A 16576-nucleotide genomic window follows, 5' to 3' on the forward strand; every position below is an offset into this window, starting at 1 on the left:
CCCACTGGCTATCTACTTGCAGCCATCGCCGCCCCCTCGGACCGCCGCCAACGCCCGCCATGGGCCGCCGCCACCCCCCATCAGCTGCTATCCAACAATGAATGGAAAAGAGAGTAAAATGGGAGAAATTGTGTGTTCCAGAAAAATAAATTTCGTGTTGTTATCAAACACATGTCTCTGTTAAGAAACTCGTCAACGGAAGAAAATAGAATAATCTAACCATAAATCTATTTATGAAATAGAATGATCATATCATTCGAGAACTTGGTTTCTAAGCCTAGATGTAAAAGACCGAAAATTCCAGGCCGGGTGGGTAGGGTGGGGCTATCAGGCCACCGGGCACTTTTACGCATTTAATGTAAGATTGATATAAAGGTGATGCCCGATGTGGACATGCAAACAACGTAGGATGGAGAGACGTGGGTGGGGATCGTCATGGGAGGAAGCCGATCATTGCACACGATCACTGAGAATATAACACGCAAATCAGGGAACACAAAAGGAATAATCTGGGCGGGTACAACATCACATCGCCAATGAATTGAAAACCTTTTACACACCCTTAACAATCTCTCTCTCTCTCTCTCTCTGTGGAGAGGAAGAAGAAGAAGAAGAAGAAGAAAGGATAAGACTCGTTCAAACAACATGTTTACACGTCTCGTTCCCCTCTTCTGATGGATCCTCAACCCGCGGCTCCAAAGCTCCACCTCGTCTCTCTCCCCAGGAGGGAACTCGCCTATACCCTCTCGTTCCTCTTCCTGTTGATCTCGTCCGTGCTCGTCTTCAATCTGTCGAGCCCCTCCTTAGGGCTCGGCTCGTTCGCGCGTCCCGGTTTCCTGTCGCGCATCCTGCCGAAACCCTCCGCGGGAAGGTGCGATTACTCGAGGGGAAGGTGGGTGAGAGACGAGGATCGCCCGCTTCGGTTCTACGACGAGAGCTGCCCGTTCCTCGACCCGGGGTTCCGGTGCAGCGGCAATGGACGAAAGGACGGCGGCTATCTTAAGTGGAGATGGCAACCTTATGGCTGCGAGCTCCCAAGGTATATTAGTTCGGTCGCGTGCACGTTTTTATGCATTTGATACAGGTCCTTGAGCTAGTCTCATTGACACTCTCAGTTTTAAATCTTGTTTATCATCTGTAACCAAAAAATGATAGAAGAGAGCAACTTTCGTGGAAAATATTGTCGGTTTTCCCACAGTATCGGTCTTTGTTAAAAATCTGAGCAAAGCCAAATGAACTCTTGATGTGGTTCTCTCAATTGGTTAGATTCAATGCAAGCAAGCTCTTAGAATGGACACGAGACGGAAGAATCGTGTTCGCCGGAGATTCAATCGGAAGAAACCAGTGGGAGTCGCTGGTGTGCATGCTTTCGCAAGCGGCATCCAAATCTTCCATATACGAAGCAAATGGGAACCCCATAACCAAGCACAAGGGTTACCTCTCAATCCGATTCCAGGAATACAACCTGACCGTTGAGTATTACCGAGCTCCATTCCTGGTAATGGTCGGGCGCCCGCCGCCGAATTCTCCTAGCTCCGTGAAGACCACGGTCAGGATCGACGAGTTGCATTGGTACTCGAAGAATTGGGAGGGCGCGGATGTCCTCGTTTTCAATGCCGGGCATTGGTGGAACGCAGACAAGACTGTTAAAATGTATGGAGTAATATGTGACCCGATTCTCAACTCGCACATACCATTGTAGAGATGTTAATGTTCCTGCGATAATATCGTTCGTCTTCGGTGTTTGTGTTCCAGGAACAGCTTCTTTCAGGAGAAGGGAAGCGTGAACCTGACAATGGATGTCATGGAAGCCTTTAGGAAGTCACTACAGACATGGAAAACGTGGGCATTGAACTGCTTGGATCTCCAAAGAAGTCACGTTTTCTTCCGCGGCTATTCTCCTGTTCACTACAGGTATACGAATTACCAAATTCTAGTAGATAGAGCAAACCCTCAGGCTTGTGTCAACTTCATGATACTTTTCCACATGGTGATTAAAGGAGAGCACAGCAAAAATCTGGATTATGTTTGAAACTTTCCTCCCATTTGTCTCGTAGAAATGAACTGAGTAAACGGAATGCAATCACGTCAAATTGAAATGAGTAAAATGAATGCAATTAAATCACGACAAGGTGTCGCTAGGATTTCTGCGTTTTGCTCCTTTGTAAATCGCACAGGTAGCATGCTCGTACATTCATATTCTGATTGGAGGAACTCTGTTCACCACTGAGCGCGAACAATCAAACTGCAGGAATGGGACATGGAGCGAAGGTGGTACGTGCAACAACAACAAAGAGCCGGAAACTGACTATACAAAACTGGAAGCCGAACCACTGAATAATTTGTACATTTCAAACACGGTTGGCGAGATGAAAGGCAGAAATAGGAAGGTTCAGTATCTAGACATCACATTTCTGTCAGAGTTCAGAATAGATGGCCATCCGTCGGAACATCGTGAGCCAGGCACCCCTGCTGATGCTCCCCAAGATTGCAGCCATTGGTGTTTACCAGGAGTGCCCGACACTTGGAATGAACTTCTCTATGCTCACCTTTTGTCCGTAAGATTCGAAGAAAGGTGATTTATGAAAGAATTGAAGAATTGCCCGAGTCGATCATTGTCGCAGAAGCTATAATGATTTCAACAACTGTACAAGAAGACAAGATTCAATTCAAGCCATTTCTTCCACATTTTCTTGGGTATTCACATCGGTGGTCTCCATTTCCTTCAGTTTTTCAAGCTGTCTCAAGAGATCCAACCTCTCTGGTCCATATGTGGAGGGTATCTGTAAAAAAGATGACACGTGTGACACAAATTAATTAGAGATTTGCATGCGAGTAAGAAGTTGCAACAGATGAGTGCTTGGATAAGAAATGTCACAAACCAGTGATGGTACATATCTCTGGATGGCAGCCAACATGGCTGCATGACCAATGGCAGTGACCTGCAGAACATCAGCCGACAAGCGTTATTCAGAATAAATGATGAGCGCAATAGAATTTTAGAATATGATAACATTCTCAATTACACGAGATTATCAGAAGAAGAAATGAGAGCCTGAATTAAACCAACAAATTGTGGTAACAGCATATAGGAAACCATTTGGAAAGAATTTCAGCCAATGGAGATCTGATTTCATGTCTATGTTCCCATCTCCCTTCTGCTTGAACAAAAGAAGAAAAGTTTGACATACATCAGTCAGATTCATTCCTTTTTCAGCTCAGTTTCTCCTGCTCAGGAAAACTTCCTCACGGTTGGAAGGGCAACATTGAGGGCATTTTGAAAACCATAGTCCACTTTGGACTCATAAGAGACCCTCGCACAGATTATCATAGGCGAACTTATCAGCTATCCCCTTTTACAGAGAGCTCATTCACAGACAAGGATATGTGTGTGTGTGTGTGTGTGTGTGTGTGTGTGTGTGTGTGTGTGTGAGCAAGCGAGCGCGAGCATACATATACATGTCTACAAGTTTAACATGAACTGGATAATATCCTAGATGTGCAAATATGCCAGTCCAGCTGTGATCTTGATTGGGAAATGTTCAGGTGACTTCACATAGATTTATGTACTAACAAACATAATATATGTCAAAATGACCAAATCTTTAAATGCCGCTAATCCTAAGAGAAACCATAATGGCAAGATCCCTAACAAAAACTTTTAAGTAGTGAATCCAGAAAGTTGAGACCACCTAAAAGTGCTCTTTTTCGCTTCTGAGCATTGCCTCGTTCGATATTACGCCTCCCAAATCTAACTTTAATGTAGCAGGAATAATTCAAAAAATAGAAGAAATTTATCACTGTAGAAAGATGTAAAAGAATGAGAAACGTGTTGGATTTTGGATGACAAGTGAAGACGCATATCATTGCCGTTAAATAAGATAAAGAGAAAATTGGATAATATTACAAAACTGTCAAAAAATCATAGGCAGCAGAACACAGATGATGCTTTAATTGAAACTAACCGGAAGTAGCATCAGTACACCAATGGGAACCACAGATGCTAAGTCGGTGAGAGTTCTCTTGAGAACTTTCTTCTCTTTCTCTGTCAATTCATCACCTATTATCACTCTCCGAAGCAATACCATAGCAGCAGCAACATCAATAGCCAGAAGCTGGGTTCCTTGCAGAACATCCTGCTTGATCAATCCAAGACAACTACAGTGAGATACCACGATTAATGGAAAGAACAAAACCAGATAATCTCATAAATTTATAGAGGCAAGAGGGAAACTATAACATTAGCAGATTGATACCAGAGGGAATGATCAAAGCTATACGCATTAGCAGCTTCATGCTAGCTGGCCTAATCATAGGTTACAGCAACTCATTCTACCTTGCTAATTGAACAAAATTAGTGGGAGAGAGTGTCCAAGGAAAGGTATAAAATGAGTGAGTCACAAGAGATGATGAAACCTTCAATTTTTTGCTTTAATTGGTTGGTTTGTTCTTGTCATTTATCCAGACAATTGAATTTTGATCAGGCATATAGGGGTCAACATATAAAGGAAGAAAAGGAATGGAGAATAGCAACCAATCATTAGTTATAGCTTGATAAAATTGACAGATACACAGTAGCAGAACCCATCACAATAACAGTTCTTGTCCAGCTTCATTCCTTCTCCTTATATTTATGTTGATATCACACTACATGCATTAAGAGATATCCTCAGATCAGCATTTTGCAGCCAAATACATCGGTTCAGTTCTCATTTCCCGAAGAATAGTGCATTTAGTATCTAGAACTATTGTTTTCCAACTATAAGTGAAAGGGCAAATACTGTTGTGGAAAGTAATATTATCCTCCCAGCGATTGAAAGATTGCCGAATATTCAAGACCACCAAGTGTCCCAGACATATGAAGAGTATGTGCAACCCTAGAGGTCCTTTTGACTAAGCAGGGAGAAATCCTAAACTGGAGTTTTCTTCTACTTGAAAAACTGCATCGTGCATGGTCTATCCTAATTGCTGAAAGCCTTGTCTTCTAGTCCTTTGGGATTATTGGTAAGGTGGAAAAGATAAAGTCCAAGAATAAGCAAAAATCCTTTTGCAAGGATAAAATTTTTTAAGTTCTATCAGCTTAAAAAAATTTTAAGTTCTAGTCCTTTGGACACATTAACTTCGTGGTCTATCCAGGATTATCAAAACTAGCAGATCTAAAAACTTTTAAGGGCATCATAAATATGCTTATGCAGAAGATATTGTGAAAACAGAACAAAAAGGATGAATAAATTAATAGAGCATGCGCCCCACACGGTGCAGTGCATTGGTGGTGCTGGTTCGATCCCACCCATGTGGTGCGACTTCAAATCCTTCAGCTTACATTGCCGCTCGGGCTTATCCAGAGCTAGGGGTGGGGGACCTCCTAGCACTCTATGAGGGGTTTACCCACCGCATGTAGCATAAGCGAGGACAGCGCCGATTCTCTTCGCGGTTATCAAAATAATTGGAAAAAAAAATCATAGAGCATGTATGCATAAATACGTATAACCTAGAGACGAATAATGCATTATGTATTATAATAACAGTGCATAACCATACCCTACTAGTTTCTTTCAGCTTGTCAAATGATTTTTCAATTATATTCTCTTTCTTCTGGACCTCAATCAGAGCACTCTCAGCATCATCACCATCATCGTCAAAACCCTCATGAGAGAGCTGAACATCCTGAAATACACAAAATACCTACTAATAAGAATTATCAAACAAGAATGGTCAATGTGAAGTTCAATAGACATGGTATATGGACAGGACAGGAAATCGCACCTGAAATTCACACACGCACACACAGAGAGCTCAGCAATTCCTACAAATATAATCTCTGACCTCTTCAGAGACATACATGCACCCAACCATAAAAGCACATCTCGGAGAACCTACACGTGCTTTTATGTGCATGTTCAAATGTATACTTGAAAGATATTTGCATAGCTTCCATAAACGAGTATACGAGTACAGCATCTAAGTACACTATATCATGTGTTCTGTTTCTTATCTTCCATAACACTCTCTCCCCTGCCCTTTTCAACCATAATACTTCAATTAAGTCAGAGAGGCTTGAAAACATTAATCCTGACAGAACTTAAGCCATGGAAGTCATAGGCAGCTCACTATCTTTTCTTGAATTGATCAAGCCTGGCAAAAGAGAGGAATCACTCAGACTAATCCTGGTGATTAAATAGGCATCACTCAGACTAACCCTGGAGACTAAACTTCAAAGAAGACATGACAGACTATATATCTAATAGAAGGTGAGTAAAGGGTATGATCTATCCTTGAGTGCAGATCTCCTTCCTTATCGAGGCCTTTTGTTAAAAGAGACATGCACATTCAGGGTTGATAGGCCTGAGAAGGGATGTTGTCAGAGCAGGTGAACATGCAATCTGCCATTCACTTACAATAGCTTCTGTAGTGTACTGAACAAGAAGACCAACATAAAAAAAAATATGAAGATGCAAAAGATTTGTTTGATGCTGTGAACAGTAACAAGTGCCTTCTCCGGTGCATGTCATTATCAATATTTGATGCGCAGAGGAAATTATATCACAAAGAGAGGCACTCTAAAAGATACCTCCTCAATGTCTGATTTATCAGAAGTTTTCTGAACTCGCTTTTCAAGTTCTATCAGCTCATTCCTCAGAAGTTCAAAACGCCGAATTCCACTTGTTTCAGTTTCGTCCATGGTCATCTTTGGAGTGATTTCCTGGACTTTTTCATCTTCCTTGTCCTGCAACGTACAACGTACAACAAGGAGTTTGGGTGGTTAAGAGTCAATAAATCAGTTCATTCTGGATGGCACAAGAGATGATTAAACCCAAGATCTGAGTAAACTCATGAGATGATGCTGATGAGCTTGATCATGTGGATAGATCATCTCAAGTCACATAGCATGCTATAAAGTCGTCACTTTCAAAGCTCGATCTAACATGCATTCATTTATTAAGTCATTTTTCTGAGTGAAAGACTGAGTTAAACCTCCAATTAAACAGAGACATCTATTACTAACCTCTCTTTAAAGCTTTTATTGCACATATCACATTCGTAGTAACTCCGGTTCACATTCTACTAAGTTTTAAAGATCCAATGTGTGTACAAAGCTAGTAGTGTAGTGTTACTTGTCACAGTTTCACTTTCTAATGAATTACACAAGATAGACAAAAACAGAAATACTGCAGGAAGCAAATTATTTTTCTTCTATTGCCATTCCCATAATTTTATTAGTCCAAAAAAAGCCAGATCAGAACATAATCTGGAGGTGAGTATGTCCATGATAAGAAAATCCGACACAGCTACAGACATGAAATGTATATTGAACTTTTACGTGTTTAGGGCACGAGAAGAGAAAAGATTTCAAGCACTAGGTACATAGATGATTCATGCAGGAGTGGATGCTTTAAAGTAGATGGTTCATGGACAAGAGCACACATCATGATGGCAAAGTGCTTCTAGAAAATAGAGAAAGTTCTATGCAACAACAAAAAATATATGAAGAAACAATTCTCAACGAAAGGCGAGATCATACAGATATGTTAGCACTAAGTAACTCAGGGCCCAACTTCCTGGCTGGTGGTCTGGTCAAGAGGTTCCAAAATCCACGTGCACTGCTGCCACTCAAGAAAGAAATGTCTCAAGACAAGTTGGAGAAAGGGAATGGCATGGCTAATGAAGATAAAAGAAACATATGAATTTAAACTGATGTGCATAGCTGCGAGAGCTAGATGGTCCAGGCAAATCTTCACCTTTTACTTCTTTCTGGAATTACACCATCATTGTCCCTGGATTTTCCTTTTGAATACCGTCTCTGACCACGAATTGAAGATTGGGATTGATTGTCATCATCCACCTGTGACCACAGTACTCATCAAAAAGCAAAAGCAAAGTGCTGAACTTCAAAATGGAATAAAGAAATTTTATGAGAATCCTACAAATCCAAGACAACCATGCAATCAGGACCATCAAATTCTCCATTGGCCACAACAGTTAAGACAAAGCCATTTAACTGGAACTCGGAAGTATGATATTCAGCTTAAAAGCCAGAAACACGTAACGTTCTACCCAGTTGGTGAGACAGGATGAGACTTTCTTTCCTAAGATCATCAGGTTCTGCAAATTACCTGCTGGAGTGAAGCTGCTTTTGCTCTGAATGATGCCTCCAGAAACTCAGCCTCCTTTTTTAGTTTCCTTATTTTTTCAAGGTCAGAACAAGCAGCTTTTAAATGCTCCTTTCCAGGAGTAGAACTAGACACGTGCAACTCCTGAAGCAACTCTTCTAGTCTTACTATTGCTTCTTCGACACTCTCCAATGCCTAAAACCAAATGTATGTCAGAGATCCATTACAAAATTCAACAAATGTTAAGATGCAACTAAAATTAAAGCATCACTTTCTTCAGTTTATACTCCAAACATCCACTTTTAAGCTCCACAGTTGTTTTTATAACGGATAACTGAAGGAAACCAGCTAGGCCAAGGACATCACGGAGACTTCTAAAATAACGACTGAAGCCATTCATTACTGAAAATGCAAAGACTTTTCACCTTAAAGGTTTCCAGAATATTGTTTTTGTATTGACTATGCCCTTTTGCTAAACACAGATGGAAAATAGGCTGCTTGCTGCTAATCATTCATCTATCAAAAGAGGGCAACTTATTTTGAATAAAAAGAGACCAACCTTGTCAAAAGAATCCGACTCTTTGGCAGATCCCAAATATTTCAAAGGTTCAGTCATACTGGAATTTCTCAGATTGCTATTTCTTGCCTCATTCCTGCATCAAATCTGCAAGTCAATATAGTATACCACTAGTATCACAGTAGACACTGTTACCTTGGTGAAAATTTATCAATGCATTAGCAACAAACCATATGAAGACCAATAAAGAAATAAAACTGTTGAGTTTAGATGTAAGTGCTGCACATAAGCCTAAAATGACATGTTGCCAGATCATATGTCTGACAGCTTGCCTACGACGAAATAGACCTGACTAACTATAATTCTTGACTCACAGTGCGACCAGCTCAAGTTCTCTCGGTGCATATTGTGTCTACTTAACTGTGGGCAAGCTTTTTAACCACAAAACAGTCTCCTTAGGAAATGTTAAGGATTGCCAGACCAGAGCCAGTCATCTACCAGTAATTATCCATAGCGATCCAGATGCAGTAGATAATTTACAGATCTTCGACCCAAAAAAAAAATTTACAGATCCAGTATATTTGGCAACATGCTACTTACGCCCAAACATGCCTGATATCCTAGATCATAATATCCACGGATGGATAGTTCACTACCTGATTCTGATGGGCTTCCATACACATTTAGAGAGTTTTAAAAATAAGCTATAGTTGCTTACCAAGAATTTGGTAGGACCAGATGAAACTCTCTTCATTCAAAAAGATTTATACCGGTATATCCTTTCATATAATGTCTACGTATTTCTATGGGCCATAAATCTCATTATGTATATCACTTTAGTCATTCTATTACCTAATATAATATTAAAACAAGACTTGACTAAAAGTTTTCCAAGCAAATATGTTACCATTAGAATATTCATAAACATAGCTAAGATTCCACCCACAACACTATAGCTACAGCAACAGCAAGAGCTTTTAAATGATATAAACATTAATCACAGCATGTTCACATATCGAAAAATGCACGTGTCAGGTTTGAGACTCCTCATTTAGATGGATTAGTAAATACAAGTTTATGTGCTAATGCATGTGGATGTAAAGGGAGAGAGACAGGGCTAGGAGTGTGGTATCCTACTTTAGCCTTCCAAGTTTGTCCATGCACTCCACTAAGTTGTTGTGCCTGAATAGCAACAATAGGAAAAGATGGTTTAGTGTTTACATAAAGACATTGATATTGCTTAGTACTTACAAAAACATAATTTCCCCACCCTCTAGATACAAATCCTGCTGCCTTGACATTTGAGGGGTTTTCCAGCCATTTGCTATATTTAATAAAGCTCTGCATCCAATGAGAACATACATCCAACACCAGACCGATAGCTTCAGGATTTGGAGGATTTTCTTGTTTACTTTGATGACCATGTGACAGTTTCTGGTTTCCTGCCAGGCTAGGATAGAAAGGAAGCCAGTCCAACTCTTCACATACCACCTATGAAATAGGAAAAAAAAATCTCAGATTTGTAGATTTGGGTATTCGAACACACTCAGATAGTTAGAAAAATAAATGCCAACCTCCACATATAGTTGATAAGAACTTATCGCTGAAAGCTGAGGATAGAATAACACACTTCCTCCTATAAGGTACCTATGACACAAGACATATCAATAATACCCTAGAAAGAGTTCAAACAAGCAATTTTATATTAAAATGAGAGTAGTTATACCGAATAAAGCTCTCAAGAGGGTTCCCTATGTCATCGAAACCATTTGCACATAAAAAGATCTGGGTCCTTCTGCCTAAAGCAATGAAGAATCCAAAAATAGCCAAGTCCCTTTCCAATACCTGCAGTGAGACTAAACAGAATCAAATAGCCTTTTTTATGCTTTCACTTCAAGAATAAGATTATTTCACAGCAAAAGTACAGGATTTCTTTAGAACATAGGAAACATAAGTCTTATCTTATGTTATCCCACGTCCCTTAAGCAAGCCACATAAAGCATGAATGGTGTCACCATGGAACAGAAAAAGGAACGTGGAACACGCCAAGTCTAAAAAGTGAGAAGATTGCGGTAGGCTTCTCTAGATGGACACCAAAGCATTAATTTGTTGTTTTAGGACAATACCCGCTACTCAGACACTTTCTACTAGAACATATGTCCTGAATTTTGGAGTAACGTTTGCTGACTTGTTCATGTGAAAAGAAGATGATTATTTATGTTTTGAATTGGTGTTCCAAATCCCTTGGTTACTATCACAGGGAACAAGTGCATTAAATAATCACAGATTGATCACAAAATACATTATGGTTTTAAGCAGTAGTTTGGTTGGAAAAAAATGTGGTGCAGTAAGCTTCTGGCGAGAAGGCCTATTGGCGAACCAACTTCAGTAGAAGATTGGTTCTATGCTGAGATAAGGTAGTTGCTGCAGTAAATTTCTGGACAATGGGGCTAAAGCATGGTGCTCTCAATTGTGTTTTAAGCTCTGCTCCCTGAAGCTTAAATAATGGCTGATGGCAGAAAGGAAGGTCTTTTTGACCAGGTGTAGTTCTGGATCATGTCTTTTTAGCAAAGGAAAAAAGGAAGTCTGAAATAAGAATTTACAAAAGTCTAGTAGCTAATCCACCCTCTCAACATATGAACATTCATAACTTGACTGATCAAAGTCCCTCCACACCAACCTCAATGCTTTCTGATGTAGTTAGTCTCGACCAAATTCTCTCCCTATCTATAGCTCGTTGCAGTTGCTTCTGTACAAGATTCACCCAGAAAACTACCTCCTCTGCATCCCGATCACTTCGAACCCTACATGACGCGGCCTGAGTACCAAAATGGGAAAGAAACTCTCTGTGCAAACCAACTTTCTTTATCGAATTGTATGCTCGCTGGATGGGCAAGAAATCAACCAGTATGTCCATCAATCGACCAGTTATTTCTGGAATCATAGAAGAAAACTGCGAGCAGGAAACTTTTGCTGGCCCAAGTTTTGTGATTGCTGCTATGCAAGTTAGAGCCAACATAAGGAGAGATATATCACTTGTATTTCCTGAACGTGATTGTAATCCTTTCCCACTCCTGGAAGCAAATTAGAAACATCTCAGAGTAAGTTATTGCACAAAGATGCAAGCAATATCCATTTTACTACCCGCTAAACAAAACTGACAACATACACTGCAGTAGCAGCTGTGTAGCGTGAATCCCCTTCAAAGTAATTGACAAATGATGTGACCACAGCTGGAACCTGCTCTGACCAAAACCAATCATAGATTTCGGCTTGCTTGGTTGATAGCTTATCCCTGATCGTACTCTCTAAAGGAGCAAACTGCCTCAATAAACTGCATTTCAGTAGTTGGTGTCAAAAGCTTAGACAGATTTAGTGGCAATCTCGATCTTGCGAGAAGAACATTGGCAGATTTACTCAATAAAGAAAAAGAATTACATCTAACACACATATAAAGGATGTGACTGACACTATAACGACTTTCTCCTCTTCTTTGTTTTTGTTACTTTTAGGGAAAAATACATCAAAAATCCTAATAATTTGGCCCAACGTGCAATCAAGTCCAAACGCTTGAAAAAATAAATCAAACCCTAAACGTTTTGAATACAATACAATCAAGTTCTTTTGGCGACCACTCAGCCAATTTTGCTTGCGTGGCACTCGAATCCGACCTAGCGTTTTTTAATACTTTTAGCACAGGTGGCATTGCCGTGGTGTTGATGTGGCACCACGTAAAAAAAAGTCAAAATAGAAATAAAAAAAATTTTGAAAAACCAAAAAAGCCAAAAAAACAAAAAATCAAGGAAATCAGAGTGAGAGAGATAGAGGCACCGTTAGTGGGGGTGTTAGAAGATTGCGCCACCCCCAAAATCTCAAACACCCCTCTAGCCTACTGCTCTCTCTCTCTCTCTCTCTCTCTCTCTCTCTCTCTCTCTCTCTCTCTCTCTCTCTCTCTCTCTCTCTCTCTCTATTGGTTTTTCTTTTTTTTAATTTGTGGATTTTATTGATTTTTCTCGAAATTTTTTTAATTTTTTTGGTTCTTTTGTTTAAATTTTCATTAATTTTTATTTTTTCTGATGTGGCGCCACATCAGCATAACATATGCTAAAGCCTATTAACAAAACACCAAGTCGGATTTCCAATAGCATCTCAGAATGACCAAGTTGCAGCTTATCAAAAACGTTTAGGACTTGATTACACCTTTTCAAAACGTTTAAGACTTGAATGCACATGGCAAAATGTTTAGGACTTTCGGTGAAATTTTTCTTTTCTTTCATTCTAAATGATGGGCATGGATGGGTTTAGCCTTTAGGAATTCTGTCAAAGAAAATGGGTTCCTCTTCAGTAGAATTTAACATTTACATGTAGAGTTCCAAATCCAACACACCATAATCTGGACTTAGAAACTAAAAATTTCAAGTTCTATAAATCAAATTCTTTAGTAGAAGACTACAACTTTCAAATTCATCAGGAAGTAAGAGAGAAATAGCATTTCTTTCCACTAAAAAATATACCATGTACCTTCTTTGCACAAAAACGTTCACATCCCTGTCTCTGTTATCACCACGAGATGAAATCTCACTTGCAGCTTGCAACAAGCAATACACTGAAGCCTGAAAATTCAGGAATCTTCAGATAACCTACCGGATTAAAAAATGAAGAATTGATTGATAAAAGGCCCAGACGAATGCATAACTTTGAAATCGCTGCCTGATATGCTTATGCTGAGTCCAAATCACCAACCAAGAAAACTTACCTAGTTCTTATTGATTTAACTTTAGAGCAGGCAGAGTATGTAAAAACAAATAACACCGCCCTAAAATCCTGACATCAAACTAACGGAGAAGATCTCTTGCAAACTCACTTAAGACAAAGATTCCTCACTGTACTAACTAATGTGATGTCAAACAGCCTATGAAAAGGAAGGCTGCAGGGAATTTCATAAGCAAAGGTATGGAAATGCTAATAATCATCGCAACCTAGAATATGGCAGAGAAATGAAAACTGCAACAGCTGATTTCACTCTTATTTCACAAATAACGCTAAAGAGCCGCATTTTCTCTTAACTGATAAACCCTCCTAAATCAATCAAAGTTAGCATGAGCATATATATAGTTAGAGCCTCTCAGACTAAGGTAAAGTTTGATCTTATTGGATGATTAGCATATCACAACATAGACAAGGTTGACTTATCTCCCTTCTTATCATAATAAAGGGAGAAAACAAAAGAAGAAGAAGGAATACGAAGAAGGATCCCTGGGCCACAGCTATAATGGATGATGATCATAGATTCAACAGTGAGAAACCTCTAATCTCCATTTGAAGAAAGCCAAGCATTAGCGGCAATATAATAATGATAACGGCAACACTGGCATTACTATGCTAATATGGTAAGAGACATGTCTCTAGAGGACATACGCCATGTTCACCCATATAAATGAAGAGATAACGAAAAACTGGTGCCATTAGACAAAGGTTTTGCATGTCATCATAAACCTGGTAAGACAGAGTCTTCACCCACGAATTTCTGTCCACGCCAAGCCAGGCAGTTGTGAACCAGGATATCTTTGACTGGGAGGAACGCTCTTTAATTGCCAGCTCACATATCCTAGCAGCATCATGCAGGGACTGGACAAGCCCATCAGTGTAATCCTCACCTTGTAAAGATCTATCAAGTTTGACCGTGATTTCCTCCACATCACTACTAGTACTTGCCTGGGGTCTGCCATTGACAGTTACACCATCATTAGAAGATGCTAGGGGATAGAGTTGCCCCAACCTTCTAGTATTTGGTAAACTTGAGCAGCCTCTCCTTGTCCCCATAAACACATAATTGAGGCTGTAACTGTTCTTCTCTGAGATGGCAACTCGTAAACAGCATCTCTTCGTCGAGTATTTCCAATTAGTTATCAAGTAATTCAGGCTCACCACACTTTTACAGGAGAAATGGGTTCTGATCGGTTTTTGCGACATCCATGGATTCGAAGAGCTGCAAACGCAAAAGGAAGAAAATTTAATCTAATAAGCTCCAAGTACACCCATTTCTCCAGCACCCACAAAAATTCCAGATTTTTTTTTCACGTAGGCAGGTCTCGATTCAATAAAACCGAGCTTCAAGACAGTGGAATTTAGCCAAAGGAGACACCAGAGATTCTCTACGACCATGCACCAGTGACATTTCAGCAGTCGACAGGATGACTAACGACTCAAACCTTGAGCTCTTCCGACGCGCACCGAGACGGCGGCGAGACTCAACTATAACCACACCAAACTCCAAAAGTCTAAAATTTCAGGAAGAGAAAACTCCTGACCCAGCAGAAACCTAGGAGATACTCATCACCAGCTCCCTCTTAGCAAATTGCGGAACAAACGATCAGAAAGCTCCACATTCCTCGACTTTCCTCGACCTCCTTTCGCGCGCTCGGCAGACCGGCGGCGGAATTCCGACTGGTCGGAATTCCGCCGCCGGATTCCAATCGATTATTCGACCAAAAAAAAAAAAAACCTAACCCTTCCACAAGCATGCACACACCCGGCCGAGCACGAGCAGACGGGAACGGCGAGGACATCAGAAAGGGGGAGGGGGAGGAGGAGGAGGAGGAGGAAGGGAGGCGGCGGAGAACCTGGAGGAGATGAAGGTCCGATCCTGCAACCTCGCCGCCGCCATGAGCGAGCCCAGCTGACCGGCCGACCGACGGAAGGAGGATGATTCAGCCGGGGGGGAAGTGGCGGGGAGACGACGGAGGAGAGGTTTGAGGAGGGTGGGGGGTGTAAGGAGAAGGAAGAAGCGGAGCTCGAGCTGGTGACGTGGCGGTCGGGGGTTTATCCTGGAGACGTGGAGAAACTGGCAATCACAAAAGAGAGTTTGTGTCCTTTTTTTTGTTCTTTTTTCTTTTTTTTTGGTCAAAAGAGTTGTGTCCTTATTCTTGCAAAATCCCTGGCAAATCTGGGGTTCCTTAGCCAAGCTAAAGTTTAAAAATGACTAAAAATAAATAAATATATAAAAAATCGCAAAGTTAAAAAAAGCTAAAGCCTATCAACAGGGGTAAAAGTCTGCCAGTCGATTGACAGACTTATACAAACCACAAGTAGACTTGCAGGAAGCCGAGATTTTCTCTCTTGTTATCCCAGACGCGGGAGGCTACTATACTTACCTACCTAAAGATAGTCAATCGAAATTGACGTGATGTCTACATTCACCACTCAAGAAGCCCCATATTCCCTCCAAATCTTTTTCTTCTCTAGAGGGAAGGAATACGGAGAAAACATAGGGACGAGCCTCCACCATACCGAGAAGTCCATTCCCCATGTTTTCCTCTTGAGCCTTTTAAGATCATGCTCAGGACCAAAAAGAGTGTCGTGTCCTTATTCTTGCAAAATCTCTAGCAAATCTGGGGTTCTTAGCCAAGCTAAAGTTTAAAAATTACGAAAAATAAATAAATATATAAAAAATCGCAAAGTAAAAAAAAAATGTAAAAAAAATTGGAAACTAGATTCACCCAATTACCCACAGAAATTTTTCGTTCGATCATCTATCGTTATTACTATTGCACGATCATGGATATATATACATATGTGATTATTCAAAATTTGTGACCAGAGCTTATGGTTATTTATTGGCGCTAAAGCCATTATTGATCTTGTTAGTCTAGAGTTTATGATTGATAACGTTGACCATGTTTAACTTAAAGATATCATAAGACTGAGGTGCTCTCACTTTGAATTTAAAGTAACACATAACTTTTCCAGATAGGAAATCGCTCTATTGACTAACTTGCTAATGTTGGAATTGATAAGCGATTGGATTATAATTTCTTTTCATTACCTCTTATAGAGTTACTTCATGTTTTATTAGGTGATAAAATAGGGATAGTAAATTTACGATGTTAAATTTTTGTATTCGGCTATAGCCATTTTTCATACCAAAAAAAAAAAATTGTGACCAGAT

General features: G+C 40.2%; 2 protein-coding genes across 7 annotated transcripts; one reads left to right on the top strand and one right to left on the bottom strand.

Annotated features, from left to right (window-relative positions):
• Window positions 1-576: 576 nt before the first annotated feature.
• LOC115671494 (protein trichome birefringence-like 8) lies at window positions 577-3138 on the top strand. The gene is made up of 4 exons (XM_030593078.2): window positions 577-1039; window positions 1267-1653; window positions 1756-1914; window positions 2252-3138. The coding sequence occupies exons 1-4, from the start codon at window positions 675-677 to the stop codon at window positions 2577-2579; spliced, it is 1239 nt and encodes a 412-aa protein (XP_030448938.1). The 5' UTR covers window positions 577-674; the 3' UTR covers window positions 2580-3138.
• On the bottom strand, window positions 2276-15405 carry LOC115671493 (uncharacterized). Of its 6 annotated transcripts, none has more exons than XM_056302869.1 (18): window positions 15252-15405; window positions 14146-14617; window positions 13150-13241; window positions 11798-11962; window positions 11309-11702; window positions 10355-10473; window positions 10203-10275; window positions 9899-10119; window positions 9766-9810; window positions 8671-8764; window positions 8115-8306; window positions 7740-7843; window positions 7523-7604; window positions 6572-6727; window positions 5542-5685; window positions 3966-4136; window positions 2883-2942; window positions 2276-2783 (listed from the first exon to the last, which is right to left on the bottom strand). In XM_056302869.1, exons 1-18 carry the CDS (start codon window positions 15293-15295, stop codon window positions 2670-2672), a joined length of 2742 nt encoding a protein of 913 aa, XP_056158844.1. In that variant the 5' UTR covers window positions 15296-15405; the 3' UTR covers window positions 2276-2669. The 6 variants fall into 6 exon arrangements, with proteins under 6 accessions (XP_056158844.1, XP_056158843.1, XP_056158842.1 ...); XM_056302868.1 differs by having other exon boundaries at window positions 7523-7601; window positions 14125-14617; window positions 15252-15404; XM_056302867.1 differs by having other exon boundaries at window positions 14125-14617; window positions 15252-15404.
• Window positions 15406-16576: the final 1171 nt, after the last annotated feature.

Source organism: Syzygium oleosum, unplaced genomic scaffold, assembly GCF_021117445.2.
Source record: "Syzygium oleosum isolate NSW1041296 unplaced genomic scaffold, Sole_v2.1 Sole_v2.25, whole genome shotgun sequence".
NCBI classification, from domain to species: domain Eukaryota; kingdom Viridiplantae; phylum Streptophyta; class Magnoliopsida; order Myrtales; family Myrtaceae; genus Syzygium; species Syzygium oleosum.